Raw genomic sequence first — 22,787 nt, forward strand, 5'->3', positions numbered from 1 at the left:
TGAACCTGTTTACCGGAAAAGGGCAGTGAGGAGTTTAGAGATTACGACGTTATGAGATTATGACACTTCGGTGATTAATAACTCAAGCGGATTTTGAGATTCATTTTTCTGTTTACCGAAATAATAAGATTAAAGCATAATTTAAAAGGTTTTTTTTTCGTAAAAGTAACCCACTAATCTTTATGACATAAACCGTACTTTTTTTTTTTAACAAAAAGCGAAATTTTCTAAGTGAAGCCCAGCTTTCAGAACAGGTGTCAATTTTTGAGTTTTTCGGGCGACCGAAGGCGAGCGCGGAGCGCGACCCAGCGCTCGACAGGAGAGTCTTCTCTCGTGTTACTCTTGCCCCGCGCTCGCCTCGCGCTTGCCTGCACTCGCCTGAAAAATGCCCTAAAAATTACTCCTGTTCTGCCGGCTAAACGTAGCCTAGCCTGCGTAGCAAGTGTTTCCGTGGGGTTTTGAAAGAAAGGAAACTTTCCTCTTTCTCCTCCCCTTCCCTTCGTCCCTCCTATGTATTTTTTCTCTCGTCCCAATTTCCGCGCGGTCAAAATCCCACCGAAACGCCTGGTACACAGGTTAAACGAAACCCTGACATACTATGTCACAGCGTCTTACAGTACTTCAACGAACTGAAGTGCCTTGTTAAGGTTGACCAAAAAGATTCTGAGAACAAAACTAATTTTATTCCAATCAGGTTGTACATGCAAATGACTAATGTGATTAAAAAAAATTAAGCATTTTCCTGGTCATGCCATTAAATTCATACAAGTTACATAAAAACGTTAAAGTAATCGAAAAACGTAAAATGTCATAGAGCTTCATTAATTTCTGGTCAAGCTATAAGATTCATGAACAATACTTAAAAACATTTTAAAAGTCATTGAAAAGTAAAATATTTTAAGGAGCTTCATCAATTTCTCTGTTCATGCCAAAAAAAATTCATGCAAAATTTTAAAAAAATTAAAATCATTGAAAATTGAAAAACTTTGCGGTGCTTCATCAATTTCTGGTAATGCTTTTAAATTTATGACAAATACCTAAAAACATTTTCAGAGCCTCGTTACTTCTCTGTTCATGCCATAAATTCATGCAAAATAACAAACATTTAAAATCATTGAAAAACTGGAAAACTTTGCGGTGCTTCGTCAATTGCTGGCCATTCTATAAAATTCATGAAAAATACATAAAAGCATTAAAATCATTGCAAACTGAAGAATTTTACGGAGCTTCATCAACTTCTGGTCATGCTAAAAAATTCATGAAAAATACTTTATCAACTTATACTTTGAAAACTGAAACACTTTGCGGTGCGTGCTTTATCGATTTCTCTGTTCATGCCATAAAATTCATGCAAAATAGCAAACATTAAAATCATTGAAAAACTGAAAAACTTTGAGGTGCTTCATCAATTTCTAGTACGGTCATACCATAAAATTCATGCAAAATACATGAAAACGTTCAGCCGAAGTCATGTTATATCAGCACCAAAATAATCGCAAGTACAAACTGGAGAAACGTTTCCATAGTAACGATGCAAGCGCTGCTGACCACCTCTTTCTTTGTTCCAAACTTCACCTGCGTCAGTTTAGGATAGTAATCATTCCAGAAAGCCATTCGGCGAGAATTAAAAGACGCCGCCATCTTGGGATTTGCGACAACTCGCAGGTAAGCTCTGTGACTTGAGTTGAACCTCTCCCACGTGACACCCCTGACTTGCTTTGGCGTTGGGTTCCCGTGCGTGGCGAAATTTACGTACAATTCCATGATAAACAGACTCACGTTTTTATCAGTCGACACGTTATACAGGTGCGAAACTCTCGGGAGTAGCGGAAAACCAAAGTCATAAGCCATGTTGTCGCCGTTTTTCACTGCATTTCCGGGTGCTTTGCTGTAGGCGAACTCGTACATGTATACCGGAGCAACTTTGCTGTGAACATCGGCCGCCTCGTGACAGGGTGCGAAGAAGTTTTGATCACCGATAAGATCTACAAGTTGAGTTTTTAGTGCGTGCACATCACTGTTGTCAGGCCATGGGGTGTACATGAATTGAAAGGCCTCTGCGACAAGACTCGCCACTTCTTTTCTGAAAACAAACAAATAAATAAATAATTAAAATAAATAAGAAGGACGTCAAAACTTTGTGGTAACCTACTTCGGAAACGATGCTTTAAAGTGTCAATGCCTTTAGGCCCAACGGTGGACTATTGTAAATGGGTAAATAAAGGCAAGACACGAGATTTGACACTGAACTAAGGGGAAGAGAATTTGATAGGTAGGGGGATTTCAAACTTCACATTATTCTTACCCTGACCCCTACACTATAAAAGGTAGTTTAAAGCATGTTAATAGGTACATGAATTCAACTTACCCACTGTTTAGATCCTGCGCAAACCTTATCAGAAATGATTCAAATAAACTCGGTCTCACACCGTTCTCAGCACCCTTCATCAGTGTGAGCGAGTCATTCACGGAAAATATGCCAAGGAAGCTTGCCCCCTCGTGACTGTTAAAGCTGACCATAAGAGGCACTTTGCGGAATTCATTTTTCTTCCGCAGATTCTGGGGCGTGTCATGAAGAAAGTTCTTGTCGACAACAGGTGCCCAGGGAAGATAACCTTTGAAGCGAAAGGCAGCAATTATTGATTCAGAAGCTTTCTGTATGTCAGTCTCTTCTTTCAATCGTATGCAGTCCATCATGTCCTTGCTACTGCTCGTTGTACAATCTAGATTTTCAGCAAGCTTTTTAGCGTACTGGAGACCAACGGAAGCTGGTTGAATTGCCCACTGAGCCAAATCTACACCGCTCTCTGCAATAGCTTGGTGAAAGAGATCTTTCGATAGAGGCGATAACAAATGGAGGCTTACACTTGATCCACCAGTACCAGTTCCAAATATGGTCACATTGTTTGGATTGCCGCCAAAATTCTCAATGTTGTCTTTGACCCACTTCATTGCTTCCACCTGATCCAACATTCCTAAATTTCCAGGGGATTCGGAATCCCCGGTCGTCAAGTAGCCAAATGGACCGATACGATGCTGGATCACAACCACGACCACCCCTTGAAGAGCCAAAATGTCGCCAGGAAATGTGATTGCCAAACCAACTTCGTTTGATCCGCGCGTGGATGTAGACCATTACTGGTAAACTCAAGCAACAGATGTTTCCATGTTTCTTAGCGGGACGCACGGGTTTTCCCACTCCATTGGCTCTGTTGGGGCTTTAAACCTTAATCCTTCAATCGGTGGAGCGGCGAAGGGAACGCCAAGAAACTTGCTGACAGACAGTGAATCGAGCAGAGACATTCGGATACGAAGCGTTCAAACCTTCGATCTTTCCATACTTTGTTGAAACCGTCGTTGACTGAACCTGAATTAACAGCGTATAGGATATGAATAAAAGTAACAGCAGCATGCTTCTTTTGAAGAATATCATTTTCTTAGGCTGATGCGTGTCGTTGAGTGTTGCTCGCCGAAACTACTGTAACAAAATACCGGTGACCCAAGATACTTTACCTCTTAACAATTTCCTTAAGGAAACGCCACTGCACGAATTGCGGAAATATATTACCTTCTTTCCAAAATATGTCTCCGTTTGTGTGCACATAAAGCCTTTAATTTGCCGCGAAACATGTTTTGCATATAAAATTGCGTTTGCGACCCCAAGTAACATTTTGGATAGAAATATTTCCGCCACACTGTTTCCTCGTTTGCGGGGGATCTTCATATGACCAAGGGTCAATGAGGCAGCCTTCCGCACAGGCACATACATGAAGTATACACATACCACTGTCATTGCGTTCGACGAAGAAGAACGCCTGATCTCGTGATGGTATCCCTGTGACACGTGTTGGCTTACCTGTTTCTGGAAGCCAGAAAAAAGTCAAGAAATCTATAATCTCTGTAGCGAGCGGACGCAAATTTGCCTCGCTTTCAAGTATGATCCTATGACGTCAAACCTTCACGAACAACACGATAAGTAAACGATCGTGTCCGAGGCAAGTTCTGTGTTTGGTAGGTTCGTTCACCTTTGGATGAAACATAATGTTATTTGAAATCCTTTATCGAAGTCTCAGGGAAGTGTATACGACTCCTGCTGGATATTTCAAGCGGCCGCCGTTTTGTGCTTTGTTTTGTTGTCAGCCTTGCCGCATTTGAGGAGCGAGTAAGTCGTTGTGTTGTATCAGAGAGGAAGTGAAGTATTACTAACAACAGCCTTAATTTTGTACTCAGCAGCCATTGAGCCTCAGGTTTTGCGGTGGGATCGCAAGAGTCTTTTTTGGCAGTTTTTCTGGGAACAGAATAATAAATGATGCCACTTATATGATATGATATGAAAGATATGAGATGATATGACTAATATGCCGCACCTACATTGTGGAACAATTTGCCTGATGATGTGAGTTTGAGAGCAAGGTTAAGACCTCGTTTTAAAGGATTTAGTGGAATGTCATTCCGATTATAGCAATAACGTATTATGTATGTTACCTAAAAGTTTGGGCCGCACAAAGACATCTTGTTTCTTCTGATTGGATCCTTTATTATCACGACGCAGCACATTAAATCATAAAAGTACAACAGCCAGTGAAACAATTTTCTCTTCGTTAACTGAAGAAAGAAACGTACCCTATTTTTGCAAAGGGAAAGCATATTCATATGGACAAATGGACAAGGAAACGAATGGACGAATGGACAAGGGAACTAACCGAACTGAAAGGTTTCATTCAGTAATCATTATCAAGCGAAGAAAAATATGCGAAGTAGATGAAAAACGTTCACCTTTTGCCGAAAAACTCTCTGATGGCGGAAAGCAAAAAGAGATTATCAGAGATAAAGGGTCGCCACGATCAAAATGTGTCGGGTATAAAATGCTAGACTTGAGTTTCGGTACTCAGGAGTGGCAGATATCTCTTAAATTCGGTGGTAATAAAATATTGTTCAAAAGATACACACACTGTATTCTAAAAGAATTTTAGCGCAAATAATGATAAACAAGTTCAACACAAACTGAGTATGAAGAAGATGTAAAAAAGAGAAGATTTACGGAAAATAAGGTAAAGAAACATGCTTAAAAATCATTAGCATCGTTGGGAATGTTCGTGGCGAAAGACACTCTCTTATGGTTGGGCGTGAAGTTCATCCCGGTCATAGCCCCTGGTGTTTGCATGGTGTTCACTTGAGGAACATAATTCATGACCTGTGATTGGTCGAACGGTTGAGACCACATTCCGGACATCGCTTGCATCGAGTACTGTACCGCTAGTAGATAAAAAGTAACAAAAAACACATTAACAGTTAGGCAAATAATCGACCTTCGTTTGGGGAGTTAGGAAGTTGCGTAGTTGGCACCTGAACGACAGGCTTTGTCTTCATGACCATATAACACGATACATAAAAATTACAAACAAATTAGTAGATAAAGCATGATTATCCCGGTGAGTGAAGTCCTGAGAATGACTGTTTGAGGTGACATTGAATAACGTTTCTACAGCCTGAGCGGACGTCATCATCATCGTTTGGGAAACCAGAGGACACAAAACTCTTGCAACAGACCACCTTTTTTCCCAGGTTGGAGTAGAGTATTGCTAATCATTTCGTGTCACAGAAACTGGATTAAGCTCTGACATTTTTTGGGACGATCTTCCTAGGAACCAGCAAAGGGAAATTCGCACATGGGTCACCGGCAGCATCCGTCCTCCCTGGATAGAATGAGAGTCGTCCATTACATGGACGCTACTCTTGCTACGAACTGAGTTAGCACCTGAGTGGAGAGAAGGATACGAGACAAGTTTTGCTGCGTAAGAGTAGACATTACTGATAATTGATATTTCAACAACCTCAGCGGAGCGGAAGTTATCCATCAGAGTAAGCAAGGAGAAAATGTTCTTTGCAGAGATTGTGGTCGGAAGTTATCGGTTTGGTCGCATACAATATTACTGGTCATAGGAACCATGATTATATTGCAAGGGGCTCGAAGTTGACAATGAAACTGATTTACAGATATGCTAAAGAGGCCATTAATTTATGACGAATTGACTGAAGTGGTTGCGATAGCGATCCTGCTGATAGCATTGAATGTAGATCCAGTTACCAGAGGCTTCTCGCTGATCAAACCTTCTAAAGAATAATTGTATACACCAACTCGCAAAACTATTCCCTACTGAATGCCCGACCTGAATCAACAGGTCAAACACATTGATTTGACGCTTTCCTTGTAGGCACCTCCACCCTCGGTCGTTTACGGTCAGATGCACTCGCACTCCATTTTACCGTTAAACGCTTTACAGTGCAACGAACTCAACCCGGGGCACCGATAAAACCGACACTTTGAAATTTAAAGAAATGTTCTCGTTTTTGATTGGTTTACAAACTACCAAAGCCAGACTCCTTTGTTGTAAACGTGACCTGTGATTGGCTGATCATGCAATGTTGGGTGGCCCCGGTTGAGTTCATTGCACTGCAATATTTCCTACTTACAATAACCCAAATGCAATCTGCAAATTACAACAAAGAATGCCAGACAGCTCCCGGAGATCACGACCGTTGTCAATCCTTACCTGGAGCGTTCAGTTGCATCTGCACGGTAGATTGTCTTTGCCCCATATGCATTGCAGACTGTCTGTTCCCCATTTGCATTGTGGATGGCCTCTGTCCCATGTGCATTGCAGACTGTCTGTGCCCCATTTGCATTGTGGATGGCCTCTGTCCCATGTGCATTGCCGACTGTCTGTGCCCCATTTGCATTGTGGATGGCCTTTGTCCCATATGCATTGTGGAATGCCTCTGCCCCATATGCATTGTGGACTGTTGCTGGCCAGGGTAGTCCATCATGTCCATTTCCATCATATTCATATCCATCATGTCCACATCTATTGCAGAGGCAGATAAAACACATAACGATATGGGTTAAAAATCAACAAACTAATATAAAAAAGCTCCCGCTGCAAAAGGATTTATTCCCAAAGTGTGTGCGAAAAATTACTGGTTCACCGTATAAGGTGCCTCTTAAATTTCGCTCCAAAAGTATGGAGGGAACTGAAAGTCTTCTAACTAAATAGATATGTGTAGGAAACTTTATCGTTGGGTAAGCCTTACCTGTTTCTCCGAAAATTTCGTCAAGATCCAACTCCCATTTGTTTCTCCTCTTGCATAGACACCAGATAAAGATAATAAGGGCCAATAAACCAACAACGACACTAGTGCCAATGGTTATCAAAGTCTTCAGCGTGAATTCCAGTCCAAGCAATCTGAACAGCTTCACGTATTTGTTCGGCTTTCTCGGTTTGAAAGGAAGCAAGAAAGGATTGGGTTTCCCCTGCTCTCCACCGTAACATTCTCGATCTTTCCTGCAGTGAGGATGCTTTAGCAGTGAGCCATCTAAAGCGTCCTTGTGACACCAGATGCATCCGAATTTCTCATTGCAGTCGAGTCTAGTCTTGTGCTTTCCACAGTTTGTTTTGATGCACTCTCCGAGGTCATCTGGGTGTTCTGGAAGAGGATTACGAGGAGGCACGGGAGGGGAGGGCTGTGCGCACACTGGGATGTCACTGAAAGGAAAAGAGCGACATTGACGAATGGGAATTTAGTTGAAAAAGGAGATAAGAGTGTCGCACGCTAGGGTGTCTCGAAAATGGCATGAAGACTGAAAATACGGTTGGACTGTCAGGAAATTGAAAATATCGCTCATGTTCTCATGTTCCACTGTGAGGAAAATTGAAAACATTAAAAAAGAACATAAAGGAATGTCAGAAACAACGCGTCTCTTTACTTACTGCCCACCGGTGAGGTTAGCATTGCAGACGTCATAATCCAAGCGGGATTTACAAGGACACTCACAAGCTTCCTTTTCATCCGAAGTGCAGATGTCTTGACATGGGCACTTAGCTGCGCTGATTAAGCAAGTTGCGCTCTTTACTCTGACAACAAAAACGTTGGTATCTGGAATTCTGGCAATGGTATAAACGTCACAAACCCCATTTTTACCGCTTTCTTTGCCTTTGTAGGTTTCAGTTTTGACGTCAACCTGCAAAAATATCAATGGGAACCCATCAGTCTGGCATCTGTAGGGTGGTCTAAACTTTCTTTTATTTCGTTTTCATAGAGTCCATAGGCTCGTCGCCCATGTTCCACGTCTTTTTAAAGAAGCCGACTTGTGGCAAGTCTAACCGAGGACGTCCAAGCTCTGACTGTACGATACAAGAAAGGATTAAGGTAAGAGTATAAACTCTTCCACCCTTCCATTCATGTTCTATTTTAGTTACCATTGATTCACTTCAAGTTTTTCAATCGCAGCTAAAAAGTAAGATGCCAAAGTGACCTGGTGACAGCAGTATTGCGGGTAATAATTGGTCGTCCGTTGGGATGAATCTTGGCTCTACTTGAGGAATTTGAAATTTAATATCTCAGAAACTACGTTTAGAACTCATTTTTTGCGATCAAGTGTTCAGTGACGAATTCAAAAGGTTGAGGAGTAGGTCTTTAGAACACTGTCAACGGGTTTGTGGCTGTTTCTTGGTGTTTTCTACCAAGAGTGAAGAGCGGAAGATGTCCTTTCTTACCTCGTAAAATCGCTGAATTTTTAAGATGTTGAAGTTCTTGCATGCTCGTCTTTTCATCAAACCATTCTTGATGAGATCTTGCGCAATCGCACCGTTCATCTCAGTAACGTGCTTACCTACAACCTTAGATGATGACGAAATAAGATAAGATGCCCCTAGTCCCCTCTTCTTTTCAGACTTCAACAAGGGGCCGTCTTTCATAAACAGGTACGAAACAAGTTTGGGCACTAGTCTTGGATTGCAAGTTTCTATGGATAGGGTAAAAGCTGTGTTGCCCCCCCCCCTCCCCCCCCCTCCATCTCCCTACTCAACCTAAGACTCTCATTTAGAGGTGCGCAACTCCCGTGATTGGAACCCTGTCTTTAAATGGTAAGTTAATTAAAAATGCATTTCGAAATGTTAGAAAACAAATTAAAGCCTTCAAAACTCAGGGAGGTGGCATGGACCGAGCTTAAAAGATTTTAATGTTAACATTTAAAAATGTTAATCTCATTGTTGTAAATCGAGTTTTAGTTTGTATGGTCTTCAGTGTTCAGAAGGTAATTATGATGCACAACCTACTAGTATAATTCAAAGTGTTAAAATGCAAGGACCATGTGCGCGCGGAACAAACGCCCAATGTAGCGGAATGGAATAAACTTCCACACGTCGTTCTGAAACACCTAGGAACACCTAACCTTGGAAAGGGATGCTCGTACTACAGCTCAGGCAGAATGAGGCTGAAAAATTAATAACAAATGTTTGCTTTTATCAACAGAGTTGATAAGGTAATTTGCCACCGTAAAGGGATTCGAGTCTTGAGGTCTCGAGCGCTAGCCCTTCGTCAGAGTGAATCAAGGAATTGTGAATGGTGTATGGTTTACTCAGGATAGCGAGCTGGGAGCTACGCTATTAGTGAGAGCATTGTAACGTGGAAAACAGAAATAAATAATCCGAATGAAAAGCGTTCGTTGATTCCATGGGGATTAAGAGCACTGATTTGGGAGATGAATTTTTGCTCTAAGAGTTTCCGACGTTCTATGTTACCACGAAATGCCATACTCTGCCATGAAGCACATGGCAGCTTTTCACCCACAATTTCTTGATTCGCTCTGACGAAGGGCTAAGTGAACGCTCAAATCTCTTTACGGTACGTGGCCAAATGACCCTATCAACTTTGTTGATAAATCCAAGTCTTTCTTTTCCACTCTCCACCGACACACCACAGTTTCTTCATTAACTAACACCCTTATCCATTTAAAATAGTGATATGGGAGGCAAGCAGAAGGGCAAAAGTGAAGGGCGGAGTTAATGGCCAATTTTTATACTTTTATGTACTTGTAGTTGTGGTTGTTAATCATCATCATCATCATCATTATCATCATCATCATCATCATCATCATCATCATCATCATCATCATCGTCATCACCATCAACATCTTGATGATGGGTTGCCGACAATAGAATTTTACAAAAGCAAGTTGGAGTCTCAGACTGTCCCTCTATAAAGCCCACTCTTTCAGCCTTCACCTAATTGAGGCCTAAACTTGAATACTCCCTCATTTATCCAGGGGCAAGGCTTAGTGACGCTTATCGGTACCTACCTTGTCTGAAACATTGTAAGCATTTTCAAAGTTCGGATGGTAAATGATGTAACCGCTTGTGTCCATCAGAAAACACTGTAACTTTTCGTGATGACGGCATTTTTCTCCCATCTTCTCTACCAAGGAAGCACCAAGACTTGAAATGGTGAGATCTCCTCCAACAACAGCGTACGTTTTATGATCGTTTCCGACTGCTGCGTCCATTGTTACGGTATGACTGACTGACACAATAAATCCAGCGCCAAGTGGGTCAAGGTAAGGATGAGTCAATGTGATGTTTCCATCATTAGCAACAGCGCTAATGAACCTAAGCATAAGGAAAGGTCTTAAATGGGGGTTACTCGCACCCTCATATCACCAGCGAAGGAATGACCCGGCAAAGTTTATTCCACCCCAAAGTACTAATTGGCTATAAAACTAAACCTTCACCCTTCCCTGGCCTAAAAGCCTTTTCTTTTATCAAGCAAAAGGTGAAAAGATGACCAAGGGGATCTAATATTGGCATAAAGGCAACTGAATACCCCCTTCTTACCCCCGAAATAAAATGCTAATAAAACAGAACCTTTCCCTTCTCAAACACCACTCTCTCAAGAAAATACCATTGGGCTACAACTAACCTCGACCAAGTGGTATACGTATAAAGGGCATTACTTAGATTATTGCGATATATAAGTGCACAATCATAAACCCCCTCCATATAGTCTCTTTTGATACCACAGAAATAAAGATTTTAATCTTAAACTATCCGACTCTCTAAAAATGAAATGTGGAGGAGCCTTGAGCCATAAAGTACTTTTCGGACCCGGCACCGCGACATTCAAACGGGTCCCAGCGTGAAGAACCACGTTCTAGCTTTTCATTCTTAGTTTACTTGAGTCGACAATGGTATCTAAGTTTAAAAGTGAATATCGTCAAAAATTATGTGATAGTAAAGTAAGATTTTGCGTAGTGTTGTAAACAGATCAGTGGTTAGCGTCCAGCTTACCACGGTCGAGTAACATGATCAAAATTTGTTGGTAGGGGAGCGCCTGGGAACATGCGCAAGACACCAGTGTAAGTTGCGACGAAACGACGCACGAATCTTGTGTTGTATTGTTTGAATTTTGTGGATCCAGATCCCCAGACGATCCTGTCCAAATAAGATGTCACAGCTGCTGTGGTTGGCACATTCCGACGAATCGCCGCGGTTTTATCTTTGTGCATCTGGAAATTGTGGATTTCGTCATGAAGTTGCTTGATATAGCGTCGAATGGCTCCTGGGTTTTCTTCTTCTTCAAAATATCCAGCGGGGTCAACAAATGCATTACCGCTCAGTTTAATCACTGAGCGATCTAGAAGAAACACAAGCAAGGTTAATTCCAAGTTCGCCGACAAACGTACTTAGCAAGGTCTGAATAGATCAGTGGCAAGTTATGTACGCAACTTTTCGGGCTTGAAGGGAGGGAGACGCCGTGGTCTAGTGGTTAGGGGCGCCGGACTTGTAATCCGGAGGTCCCAGTTTCAAGTCCCACTCCGACCACTTTGTCTCACCATTGTTAATTGAGGGACTGGTTATGAAACCTTGCCATGCTCAAAAGTGATAACAATGATGCTGGAAGGGCCGCGACCTTGCACAATCCTTTGTTTTAACGTTCACACTACAGCTGAATATTTTAACAGAAACTTTTTTATTGGCCAGTTGCTCCAGCACATTTCAAAATCTATTGTGGTTTGTGCACGGTCAAGGCCAAAAATGTTAACATAAACATATAAAAAGAAACTTGTTTGGCTTCATAACCATTCTCCTATATTAACATTGGTTTCACGGTAGCCCTGTTTGCAAATCCAAGGCCACGCCCTGCAAATAGCCAACCGGCACCACTGTGCCAAACACATTGAAGCTTAAATTAAGTTATTGAACTGCGGTTACAATATATATCATATATTCCACTTCCGAACAATACGGGTGCATTAAAATCTCGTTATTACCTGCATAAGACAAAGTGTCCGTATGATAACAAGTTGTAGCCTCTGGTAACACGTCCATGCGGTGATATGTGATTGGATGAGATCCAGCATTAGCCACTGCATAATGAAAAAGTAAAACTTTAGCAAGTGAATATTGTTGGTCCGTTATAACACAAATGAGCCAAGGATACCGATTTTAACAAACTAATTAATCAATTAAAAATGCGCTCGTTCATTGACGCAAAGCTCCTTCCGGCAGCCAATGATTTTTGTTCATCTAGACGATTATGACGTAATATGTATTTCATGACGTTATTTTAGTCTCATTCATCGATTGTGAGTTGAAATTCTTGGAAAAAATGGTCGCAAAACTAGTTCTCACTAAAAACCCAAGCGTGCTCATTACTCGGGGGCTCTGAGATTGAATATATGAAATAATGGGCCCTTTGCAGCTAACGGTCACATGGTCCATAATCTATCGTGCTGGAGAGCAAGCTTCGCCCTGGGACATCCAAAACAAAGAAAATTCAAGTTTGACTGGTATAAGTCGCTTTGTTTTCGATGTCCCAGTGCACAACTTGTTCTCCAGCTTGGCGTATTCTTTACGATGTGACCGTTAGATGCAAAGGGCCAATTCAATTCATTTCATAATCATTTATTATAATATTAACAAAAAATTGAAGTACAGTATACAGTTACCACCCGAAAGTAGATAAGCTAATCGAGTCGGGTGGGAGCAAAAAGATAAATACACCAAGACTTTCATAAGCAGAAAAGGGAAAAGAAAACTACAATACAATATAATATAGGAAACGAAAATTATACAATACAATATAGGGAAATAGATAAGTGATTCAGTATAACTTACGTATCTGAGAAGTAGCAAATCGATCGTCTGCATCCCTCTCTTTGATGGCAATACACGTGATGTATTCTCTGCCTGTGGTATCAAGTGGCTGGCAGGTATATTTGTAGTTAACTTGTTCAACTTTGACGCCATCTCCTAACGTACCTCCTACGGCAATGGAATGCTGTCTACCTTTGATAACCTTGCTAAAAACATAAAATCGCATTATATTGCTTTTAATTGCTTATCATTTACAGACCACCTTAAATATTATGTTTTGACCTGATCCAACTGTTAAACTGTCCGTAGAAGAAAACATGCATTTGAAGTTCAGCACTATATCTTGCCTAGAGTCACTGAGAATTAAAGCTCCATTAAATATATTCTTCTTCTAAACATTAATAAGAATTCAATTCTTTTACTTTGGTCATTTGGGTATTTTTTTCGTTACCAGGCAACAGATACAACATAGATTTTTCAGCGATTTCCTTTTTCAGAATACACAGAATACGTCCCGAAAAAATGCACCTCAAAATATCGATGTCTAAATGTAGAGTCAGAATTAAAATTGTACTTATGTAATGTAACTTCATTTGAATACTTTTTTGATCTTCTGTGGAAACCTCAGAAACTTCAATCAGTAGTATATTTAATTAAAAAAGGCTATGATAGAATCGTTAACTCTGAGACTTGGCGCGCACTATAAATTGCGTCCATAGCCAAAGAATTTTATTTCAGGTTTGCACTTAACATGCACTGATGACGTCACATGACGTGAGATGACGTCTCCTTTTTTATTTTGTACTGAAGGGATTAAAAGATAACTGCATCCAAAATTATCATTGGTGTGCCAAAATCAAGGGTTCAACTCTTAATTTTACTTGCCTATATCTAAGTTACCCAGAATTCTAACTAATCAGGTTTGAGCCAAGAATAGGATAAGGATAATTTATTCATTTTTGAGTAATAATACTTGAGAGATTTAGAAACACGTTTACGACAAACTGCAGAAATGATCACGTGACCATGTTTATCCTACATTTGCCGCTCGCTGTTTTCAGTAAAATTGAATAGTTTCGAGTTAGCATCAAAGGCCAGAATAATTTTGCACTATTCCCATCTATGTTCTCATTTGTCAAGAAAACATAAACGCGAATCTTACGTTTGCCGTAAACGCAATTCTATCTATATTTTTACAGAAGAAGACTTACGTTGAACGTTCTAGCTTCTTAGCCAAAGCTGTCTTCTGAACCTCATAAAACAACTCTCTGAACTCCTCTCCATGTTCCAGCTCCAAAATATTTACGGCATCAGGATCTTCAGTGATAGTTTCCGGGGAAGGAAGTTTAGGGTGACTCAGTGTAACTCCGGTTTCAGCATGAAACATAAAAGCATAGGACTTAAGGCTGCCTCGTCTGAAATATTGAACATCTGATACCAGATCGGTCATGAGAATATCCACACCTACCACCCCTCGAAACTTGTTTTTGTCATCAATAACTGCACACGCTGCTGTTACCATGAAACCTGACAAGGAAAACAAATGAACGTCTTTTTTTTAACTCTTATAAATATAAGAGAGATATCGGTAGCATCCACCAGTCAACAAGCATGGAACAAGAATTTACCCTATGGTTCAGGAGTTAGTAGCCTCCTATCAGACGCTCTTTGGGCTCGTCACGCATTCCTCCCCCATGAGGAATGCGTGACGAGCCCAAAGAGCCTCTGGGAAGGAGGTATAGTAGTTAGAGTATGCGGCCAGTGTATCACACGATTCAGACGCCCAGGTATTGTGACTAGTTTGTTTTGCTTCATCTTCACGACTACCGAAATTCTTCTTATTAAATGGTGACTTAAGAAACAATTTACTGTTCCAATATCAAAGCCTCAGTGTTTAACTAAGTTACAGAGATAAGAGAGATATCGGTAGCATGCATCAGTCAACAAGCATGGAACAAGAATTTACCCTATGGTTCAGGAGTTAGTAGCCTCCTATCAGACGCTCTTTGGGCTCGTCACGCATTCCTCCTCCATGAGGAATGCGTGGCGAGGCCAAAGAGCTTCTGGGAAGGAGGTATAGTAGTTAGAGCATCAGCGGCCGTTGTATGGAAAGTTATGGTTCTACGATTCGGATGTCCAGGTAACTAGTTTTTTTTGCCCTAGGCTCACGACTAACGAAATCCTTCTTATTGGGTGGTCGTTTTACTGTTCCTTCAAAAACTCATTAATAATTAATTCACAAGCCCATTGACATATCGAATAGTCGATAATGCATCACGTGCAGTGACTTTATATCGATAAACCTCCTCTTTATTGGTATGCGGTGTTTTAGCAGCTGATAAAACACTCCTCATTAGTATGCGGTGTTTTAAATTTCTTGTATGCTAATTTCCAACGTTCACAAAGGCATAATTGTTATGAAGTCTATTGACACACGCTTTTCCAGGAATGTTTTTGAAGCCGTTCAAAAAACTCGCAACACGTGTTTTATCGGGTCTAAAACCACTCGGCTGCGCCTCGTGGTTTTAAGCCCGATAAAACACTCCTGCTCGTTTTTTAAACATTACGTTATCAACAGAAGGGCTCGGTGCTTAACCAAGCTTGGTGCATTTTAGATCATTTTTTGTTGTTTTAGCTCAGATTCGCCAGACTTTTTGATTGTGCACCATAGATCGGTTATGCACCCAGTACTTCAATTGTATTGTTCTCTGAATGAGACATTCATACCTGCTCCAAATGCGTCCACATAAGGCGGGGAGAACACGACCTTGCTTTTAACGGGTGGCGTAACTTTCATCAGATAGTCGAAGTAGGGTTTAAGCCTGGAGTGGGTATCAGACTTTTCTTGGGCCGACATTGATATTCCATTCTGTAGAACAGCAGACTTGTATGTAAATATTTGATTTAACAATAAGAGCTAAAAATCATGGATCTTGGAGGTATCCACTAATGTCTGCCTGTCTGGTGGTCTGTTGTAACCATTCAGCCTTTCTGTTGTTAACCCTGTCTGTCTATCCATGCACCTGTTTGTGTTTTTGTTGACTTGTCTACTTGTTTGATGGTCTGCTGTAACTCTGTGTGTTTGTCCACCTATATTCTGCCTTTCTGCGTGCCACGAACTCTGTCTGTCTCTCTGTCCATCTGTCTGTCTGTCTGTCCATCTGTCTGTCTATCTGTCTGTTTGTGTCTCTACCTATTTATCTAACTGTTTGTTGGTCTGTTGTAATTCTTTTTGTCTGCTTTTGTGAATGTAGTATCTATCATTCCTTACCGTAGCATCAGCAAGTTGATCGAAAAATGTCTTGTCTTTTCCAAAATTCAATACCAGCAGTTTCAAACTGGTTTTACTAAATTCCGTTCTAAACTTCTGGAACTCCTCTTTTACTGCACCAATCACTAACTCTTTGAGTCCGTTTTTCTCGGGACCATCGTCCGTGAGTAGCAGAATCATCGAGGGCCTGGACACTATATCTTGTGATGAAGTACTAAAGGTATGCTTTAGAATCTCGAAAGCTTTTTTGAAAGCTTTGATGTATCTAGTACCACCTGATAAAAACACATACAAAACATTACTTTAGCCAGTTATATTGAACACAAATCTGTTTTTAATTAAGGCGGGGGTACACCTGAAAGCCGTTTTCACGCCGAATAAAATCGGTTTAATGAAAATATCTCGTTCGCGTTTCAAGCAATACAAACACCCTATGCTCAAAACACAAATCAATGTTTTGGGGTGTTTTGTAAAGTTAATTTTTGGTGATTTTTAGGTATATTTGGGAGGAGATTGTTTTTCTCAAAAGAGTACTAAAATTTGGTGAAATAAGAAACATTTGTGCTCTTGGGCTGGGGGCAACTGTGTGTTGGTGTTCCAAAACTAATTTTCTTTCTTTTAAACCTTCTTTAAACCTCTTAACATTCCATTCAAATTCTCGTTTACCGCCACCTAAATGGTTGGTTATCTATATAGCTACCCATTTGACATCACCGCAATCACTGCCAGTTTCTTGTATTGGAATACCTACTATGATTCTGTGAAATTTCGTTATACCTGGAAGGTTTCTGATTGAAAGAGTAATGATTTTATTAATATTTCTATTATTAGCCAAAAGATGTAATACGCATGTCGTTTTCTGACCTTTTGGTTTGGCGCTGTCGACAAAAGACTTGAAATTCTTTATGTTGAGCAGTCCAGCAAAGGCCATTGTTGAACTGTAACACTTATGCGTGTTTTGGTCTCCAGGAAGATATGTTGAAGCGTTAAAAAGGATGACTGATACCTAAAATATATTAAATTATAAGTTGTTTTTACGAAAGATAACAATAATTGATAATTTCAAATGCGCTACCGGGATACTGAGAAGGACGAGGCACCGCACAAGGAGGGCCTCCGCACGGGCTTACCATCCTTTGTTTGCAGAGTTGCTTGAGCTATAAAATGACTATTCAGGGTTATCAAATGGATGAGTGAATAACCTCTATCTAAACACGATAATTTTTAAAGCTACAAAGCTTGTGGGAGCGTCGGTTTATAAAATAGAAATTAATACTAACGCTAAAGCTGTAAGAATAAAATTATCAGCACATAATGAGTCATGAATCAATCAATCAATCAATCAATCAATCAATCAATCAATCAATCAATCAATCAATCAATCAATGTTATCTCCTCTTACCTTATCAAGAGGGTTAAGAGTGCCTAACACCACCTTTGCGGACTCTTTAGCGTATTCCAAGCTTTTATCAGCACCCATTGAAGTGCTACAGTCCAGAAGAATCATAATGTTCTTAGGCTCCGGTGTTGCCGTGGCAACGTACCAGGGTCTTAGTCTATTGTCATAGCCGTCACAATCTGACGCTTTAGCAGCTGGATATCCGGTGAGAATGCCTTCCGCTGACCCAAAGTACTGCCATCTTACCTTTAGTGAGGACTAATCAAACTAAGATGTTAACCTTATTACACTGTCTTCAAATAGCGCAAACCTTCAGATATAGACTGTGAGGAGCCCTTTACTTCTTCTACGGATACACGAGCAAACCGCGAAAGCGGGCGCGAAAAGTTTCACCCGCGAGTTGAGACGACGCGCTTCGTGTATCCTCGCGGAAAACAATTTACCCGCGCGTTCGCGTGGTTTGCTATCCATTAAGGGACTGCTCGTAATCTGTTTCAAATACAACGGCGAGGAAACGAGCTACAAAATACCGAATACTGCGCTTATACTCTGTTTTTGTTAAACATACCTTTTTCATGTTTTTGTCAAACGCTGTTTTCATTTCTTTCAAGTCAAGCTGCTCTTGTTGTAAATGGCTTGGTGCTCGCTGTTGACAAAATACTTCAAAGGTGATAGTGTCTTTAAAGCGAGGATCGTAAGTGAACTTGTAGTCATCAGGCAAATAACAGCATTCATGGTAATCTGTAAAATGAACAGTTGAGATTCTTAGTAAACTGATTTTCTTAGGATCACCAGAAAGCCGCATTCCTATAACTATTTGGGTGAACTTTGTCTGCTTCTGCAAGTGGCTTCTTGGCTTTATGAGCATTTTTGCGAATAGAAAAGATCGCTTTGTTAAAGATTCAAATAAACCTGAGTATCAACTAGGTGTATTACCCCGACTCCTCGGTGGGGGGTTACTTGTCACTTGTTTTTCCATACCCTACTCTATATTGCAGACCAAAATATGTAATTCCTCAATCCCCTTTTCCAGACCTGATCACTAAACTCTGTGCCTGCTTTCAGAACTTCTGAACGAGTTTTAAGCACGGTGCCTCCTAATGCAGAGGTTTTAACACGTCGTTTATGACTACGGAAAATTAGCAGATCATAGCAAGGGCTATGGAAATCCAAAAAGAAAATTGGGGGAAAGCAGGTATTTTTCAACAATAATTCTAAAAATTTTAAAATTACATAACAATCTCTGCCTTTTCCACCAAACTGAAGCTTAATTCTTTCAGAAATTAAATGCGTGGTCTCCTATAATTTTCTTTTTTTTTTTGGATTCCAGCTTCTCAGCGCCTTGTCCTTAAGGGCCTCCGTTTTGGTCCAAAAATAAGGGGCGCGTCGTTCCTCCAGGCCCCTTACCTAGACCTGTCACTGCACTCCATAGCTCAACCTCTTACCCTCCCTTTTTCAGTTATACGTTCTTTTTCATTCCCTCTTCCTACCTTCAGCGGCTGTTTGTCCAGAGATGACAGCATTTATCACTTCAGTGACGATATTATTCACTGCCGAAATCTTGTCCTTTAATCGCTGGGACAATTTCTTGTTGAGCTCAGTTATGATCTGGTTATTTTGAAGATATCCGCCCTCGCTAACCAATTTTTCTCTCTCCTTTCCTATTTGGTCCTACAAAATTCAAAATCAACACTGAGGCGTGGTTTTCACTAGCTGCTCTTGAGCACAGGCGCAAGTATACTGTGTACTCAAAACATCCTTTATGTAACTGAAGATACTGGCTTTACACGAGCAAAAGTATTAGCGCAAGACCAAACACAAAGATGAACATATTTTGGTTCTTGTGGATAAGGTCTCTGTCGGAAGGTCGCAAGGAGTCCTCTAAACGACGAAACATATGCTACAGAAACATTGTCGCGGTGAAGTGTAAGTGTTGTTTCAAAAACGTTTCTCTGTTTGTGAACGCATGAAATATTGATCGCGGGAACATTTCTTGCTTCCGAGAAACCAAAATAGTCTCTCATTCTTTTCAAAAACATTTTGCGCAAGAAATATTTAGGAGTTTTCGTTTTGGGTAAACAATGTTTTCTCGTTTCCTACGTCCCCAGTGTGTGAATCCAGGCTAAATCGATTTAGTCGTTAAAAAAGTATTTAGTTCAAGCGAGTTAGAGCGCAAATCAGGCATGAAGGCAATGAGTAAAGAATCGGACTCATTTACTTATAAGTGCACAAATACTTGATTTAAGCACTTAACAGTTCAATTGACTGCTTAATTACATAAAATATACAATTTCAACAAAATTAGGCAAAGCCTAGCAGTCTCTCTCCAAGTGGTTCACAGGGATGAATTTGCTTATTATACAGCGCGCATATCAACGAAGTGTCATGGCGCTTTAGAGTCAACAAGGATAAGAATGGGGATGGACATCAGCTTTGACAGTTAGAATTCTTATAAGTCCTCTTTTTTTTACAATCATTTGGACCACGCGAGGTTCTTAGCATTTTCATGTCATAGAAATGACAACATCTTCGCAAGCAGGTTTTCTTAAAACCCTGAGTGTTTTATCCATCAGGGATATCGATTGGAACCAATGCCTCTCGTTCTGCAGTCTGGCGCCTATCAAGTGAACTAACTAGGCCGCAATTCTTACCTGAAAGCTTTTAGTCCCAATGGCAAGATTACCGAGATCATTTTTCAAATCATCATCAAATGTCCCAAGAAGATCGTTATAGTCAGCGCTAGCTGTTTTTGTACGTTTAACTCTGTGTTGAAGTCTGGCAGGATCATCTTGTAAAGACAGGGTCACCAAAAGAAATAGAAAGACGACCCTCAAGTATGCCACCATTTTGCAGATTTTAAATTACAAAGTTGTTCCCTTTTCATCCTCTTAGGGCCCGAAAGATCCATTTTTGCGTCACAGAAGGGTGCAGTTTCTAATTACATAAAAAGATAATTCAGATGCGCGCGAGACTATAATTATTTCTGAAGCCAATTCTGATTGGCTCTTGACTGTGAGCGAGCCATAGCGTGCGGCTTTGAGCATGCGCTTTGAATGGTTAAAACTTGCAGGCCGAAATGCAAGGTCTCCTTGTTGGAATTTTGTAGTAAAAATAACACTGCAAACAGTATTTCATCTCTCAGTAACCATACAAAAAAAAAAAAAATAAATAAAATAAATAAAAATAAAAAAATTAGCGCTACTAAGCCTCTTATTGTATATAAGCAAAATATTCTCAACACATGTATTTGAATCAAACAGATACTAGTGAATAAGCATATATGGTCTGATAAAGGCCCAAAAATCCAGCAGTTTACAAAGAAAATGGAAAGCTACCGTTGTGCAGTAGTTCGATCGTTTCAGTAGAATCTTGTAAGGACCTGTGGAGGTTATTTTCAAACATTGAAGGTACTCTCAAGGCAAGTGGCATGATGAATTTCATTTTGGTATAAAATGCTCATTGCAGTATCCAACGAAATGCTGGAGGTACCCAGCCTATTCCTCGTTCGTGCGAAGCGGGACAACCTTGCTCCCACGAGGAGGGAGCCCTGGGAACGAGTCACGACGAGAACCCGCCTGAGGCTTCGCGGTAACAACAAGGCAGGAAAAGACTTTGTTTTTCAGCTGGGGATACCAAAATCATTTTCCTCGAGAATGGTTTACCAAGAGAAACGATAATAAAGCCTAATTGCAGGTTAGGATAATGGTAACTTTAAGAACACCTAAAATTCGTTTACCATTAAAAGCACCTTACATCACGTGTACATCCAAATGAGACCAGGTAACCTGAACTGCTCATGCACGGGCACTATCCACCGTACGGAAAAAAAAATGGCGGTCGTACATTTACCACAATACCTTGCGAACCTAGCACAGCCACTTGGCATATAGAGCACTAATTTTTTTGCAAAATTCGTCCTTGTGTTAACATCCTTGTGTGATCACCGTCAGGTTTGAAGTTTTTAGAACTTTTCTGTGCGTTTTTGTGAGCATTTTAAGGGTTATTGTACGCTAAGAATTATGGGTAAAGGTACCAGTCGCTACTGTTTGACATGTAGGGTGGGTCCCTGGAAGATACTCTGACCCTGGAAGATACTCTGACCCGGATGAGTGGGAAACTCTCATTGTACATTGACCATAGGCTTGCATTCAGCAGTTTTACGCTTTCTTCTGGGTTATCTAAGTTGTTAATAGAATTCCAATTAAAAGCACTTAGCTTAGTCTCCATAGCAATTTTGCGGTGGTGTCTTCTATGTCAGAACTGAACGTAATAAACGCTGTTTTGTGAATAGATGCCTCTTCAATTTTATCTAACTGTCTTTGCACATTTGTCAATAGTTTGTGACTAGTTCTTTTTATGGGAGTTAGTTATATGAAATTATAAGTCCAGACGTATGACTCTGGGCATGTTTCTTTTGGTATTTGTTAATAAAGAATTCATTCATTTTTCGGTACATGGATCGCGAACGGCATTTCTTTTATATATTTGGTCAGAAACCTCGCAATAACTTAAGCGCGGTGCCTGGTAAAGATAGCATGTTCCACGCGTTCAATTTATGGGAAGCAGTGCGAAGAAAATTGCGATGCGTGCAAATAAATTAATGAAGTATTAACATAAATGAGCGGGAAAAAGCGAAAAAGGACTGCGTCGCCTTAATAATTATTCGCTCGCATCTTAATATTTTCTTCACGAGGATCCCCAGTGTTTAAATGGTTGGAACAGGCTAAGAAAAGGGGGATAAGTGCTCGAAAGGCAGTAGCCGAGCTCAGTTCCTAGCGCATGTCATTCGTTGGACGCCTGTCCTGCTGGCATGGGCAAGACAAACAATGGTTTGCTTTCTTGTTCCCTGCAAAGAGAAGAGTTTGAATAAAGCTCCATTTAACGCTAGGGTACTGCTGCAGTACCGTCTGTCAACAGGGCTTTAGATAAAAAAATCCATTAAAACAAACCTTTTTTTATTATTATTTATTTAGCAAATCGCTTGGAGGAAAACAGCACGGTTCAAAACTGATACCTAATAATTTTAAATGGTGACCATCATACTTAAGAATTCCTAACACAAAGCTAAAAGAAACCCTAAGGGTTCAATTGCGTTCGTTTGAAATCTGAATATGGGATTTAATTTCATCCCTTTCCTTAAAACCACTATATACAGTTCACTCTCTGTCGCCTTTTTTTTTTTTTT

The 22,787-nt window shown here is 40.5% G+C and overlaps 1 protein-coding gene and 1 pseudogene across 2 annotated transcripts; both read right to left on the bottom strand.

The window, feature by feature from the left end:
- Positions 1–661: 661 nt before the first annotated feature.
- Positions 662–3,416, bottom strand: LOC146459179 (neuroligin-4, Y-linked-like; annotated as a pseudogene). The gene is made up of 2 exons (XR_014858018.1): positions 2,369–3,416; positions 662–2,083 (listed from the first exon to the last, which is right to left on the bottom strand). The product of XR_014858018.1 is annotated as a neuroligin-4, Y-linked-like (transcript).
- A 1,095-nt stretch (positions 3,417–4,511) lies between these two features.
- Positions 4,512–20,433, bottom strand: LOC146459180 (VWFA and cache domain-containing protein 1-like). The gene is made up of 17 exons (XM_085089900.1): positions 20,254–20,433; positions 19,093–19,273; positions 18,171–18,343; positions 17,606–17,860; positions 17,068–17,209; positions 16,204–16,478; positions 15,660–15,801; positions 14,144–14,459; positions 12,954–13,138; positions 12,107–12,202; positions 11,124–11,469; positions 10,139–10,445; positions 8,556–8,678; positions 7,770–8,020; positions 7,093–7,544; positions 6,555–6,866; positions 4,512–5,256 (listed from the first exon to the last, which is right to left on the bottom strand). Exons 3-17 carry the CDS (start codon positions 18,201–18,203, stop codon positions 5,066–5,068), a joined length of 3,426 nt encoding a protein of 1,141 aa, XP_084946026.1. The 5' UTR covers positions 18,204–18,343; positions 19,093–19,273; positions 20,254–20,433; the 3' UTR covers positions 4,512–5,065.
- Positions 20,434–22,787: the final 2,354 nt, after the last annotated feature.

Source organism: Pavona decussata, unplaced genomic scaffold, assembly GCF_977016875.1.
Source record: "Pavona decussata unplaced genomic scaffold, jaPavDecu1.1 SCAFFOLD_223, whole genome shotgun sequence".
Classification (NCBI taxonomy): domain Eukaryota; kingdom Metazoa; phylum Cnidaria; class Anthozoa; order Scleractinia; family Agariciidae; genus Pavona; species Pavona decussata.

Bases quoted from the DNA above. Each gene is read 5' to 3' on its own strand.
- LOC146459180 (XM_085089900.1), bottom strand. From the start codon at position 18,203: ATGAAAACAGCGTTTGACAAAAACATGAAAAAG. The intron at 17,210-17,605 runs GTAAGAGGAGAT...AATATATTTTAG, and splicing joins CTCTTAACCCTCTTGATAAG to GTATCAGTCATCCTTTTTAA. The intron at 11,470-12,106 runs GTAATAACGAGA...TGTTTCTTCTAG, and splicing joins GGACACTTTGTCTTATGCAG to ATCGCTCAGTGATTAAACTG.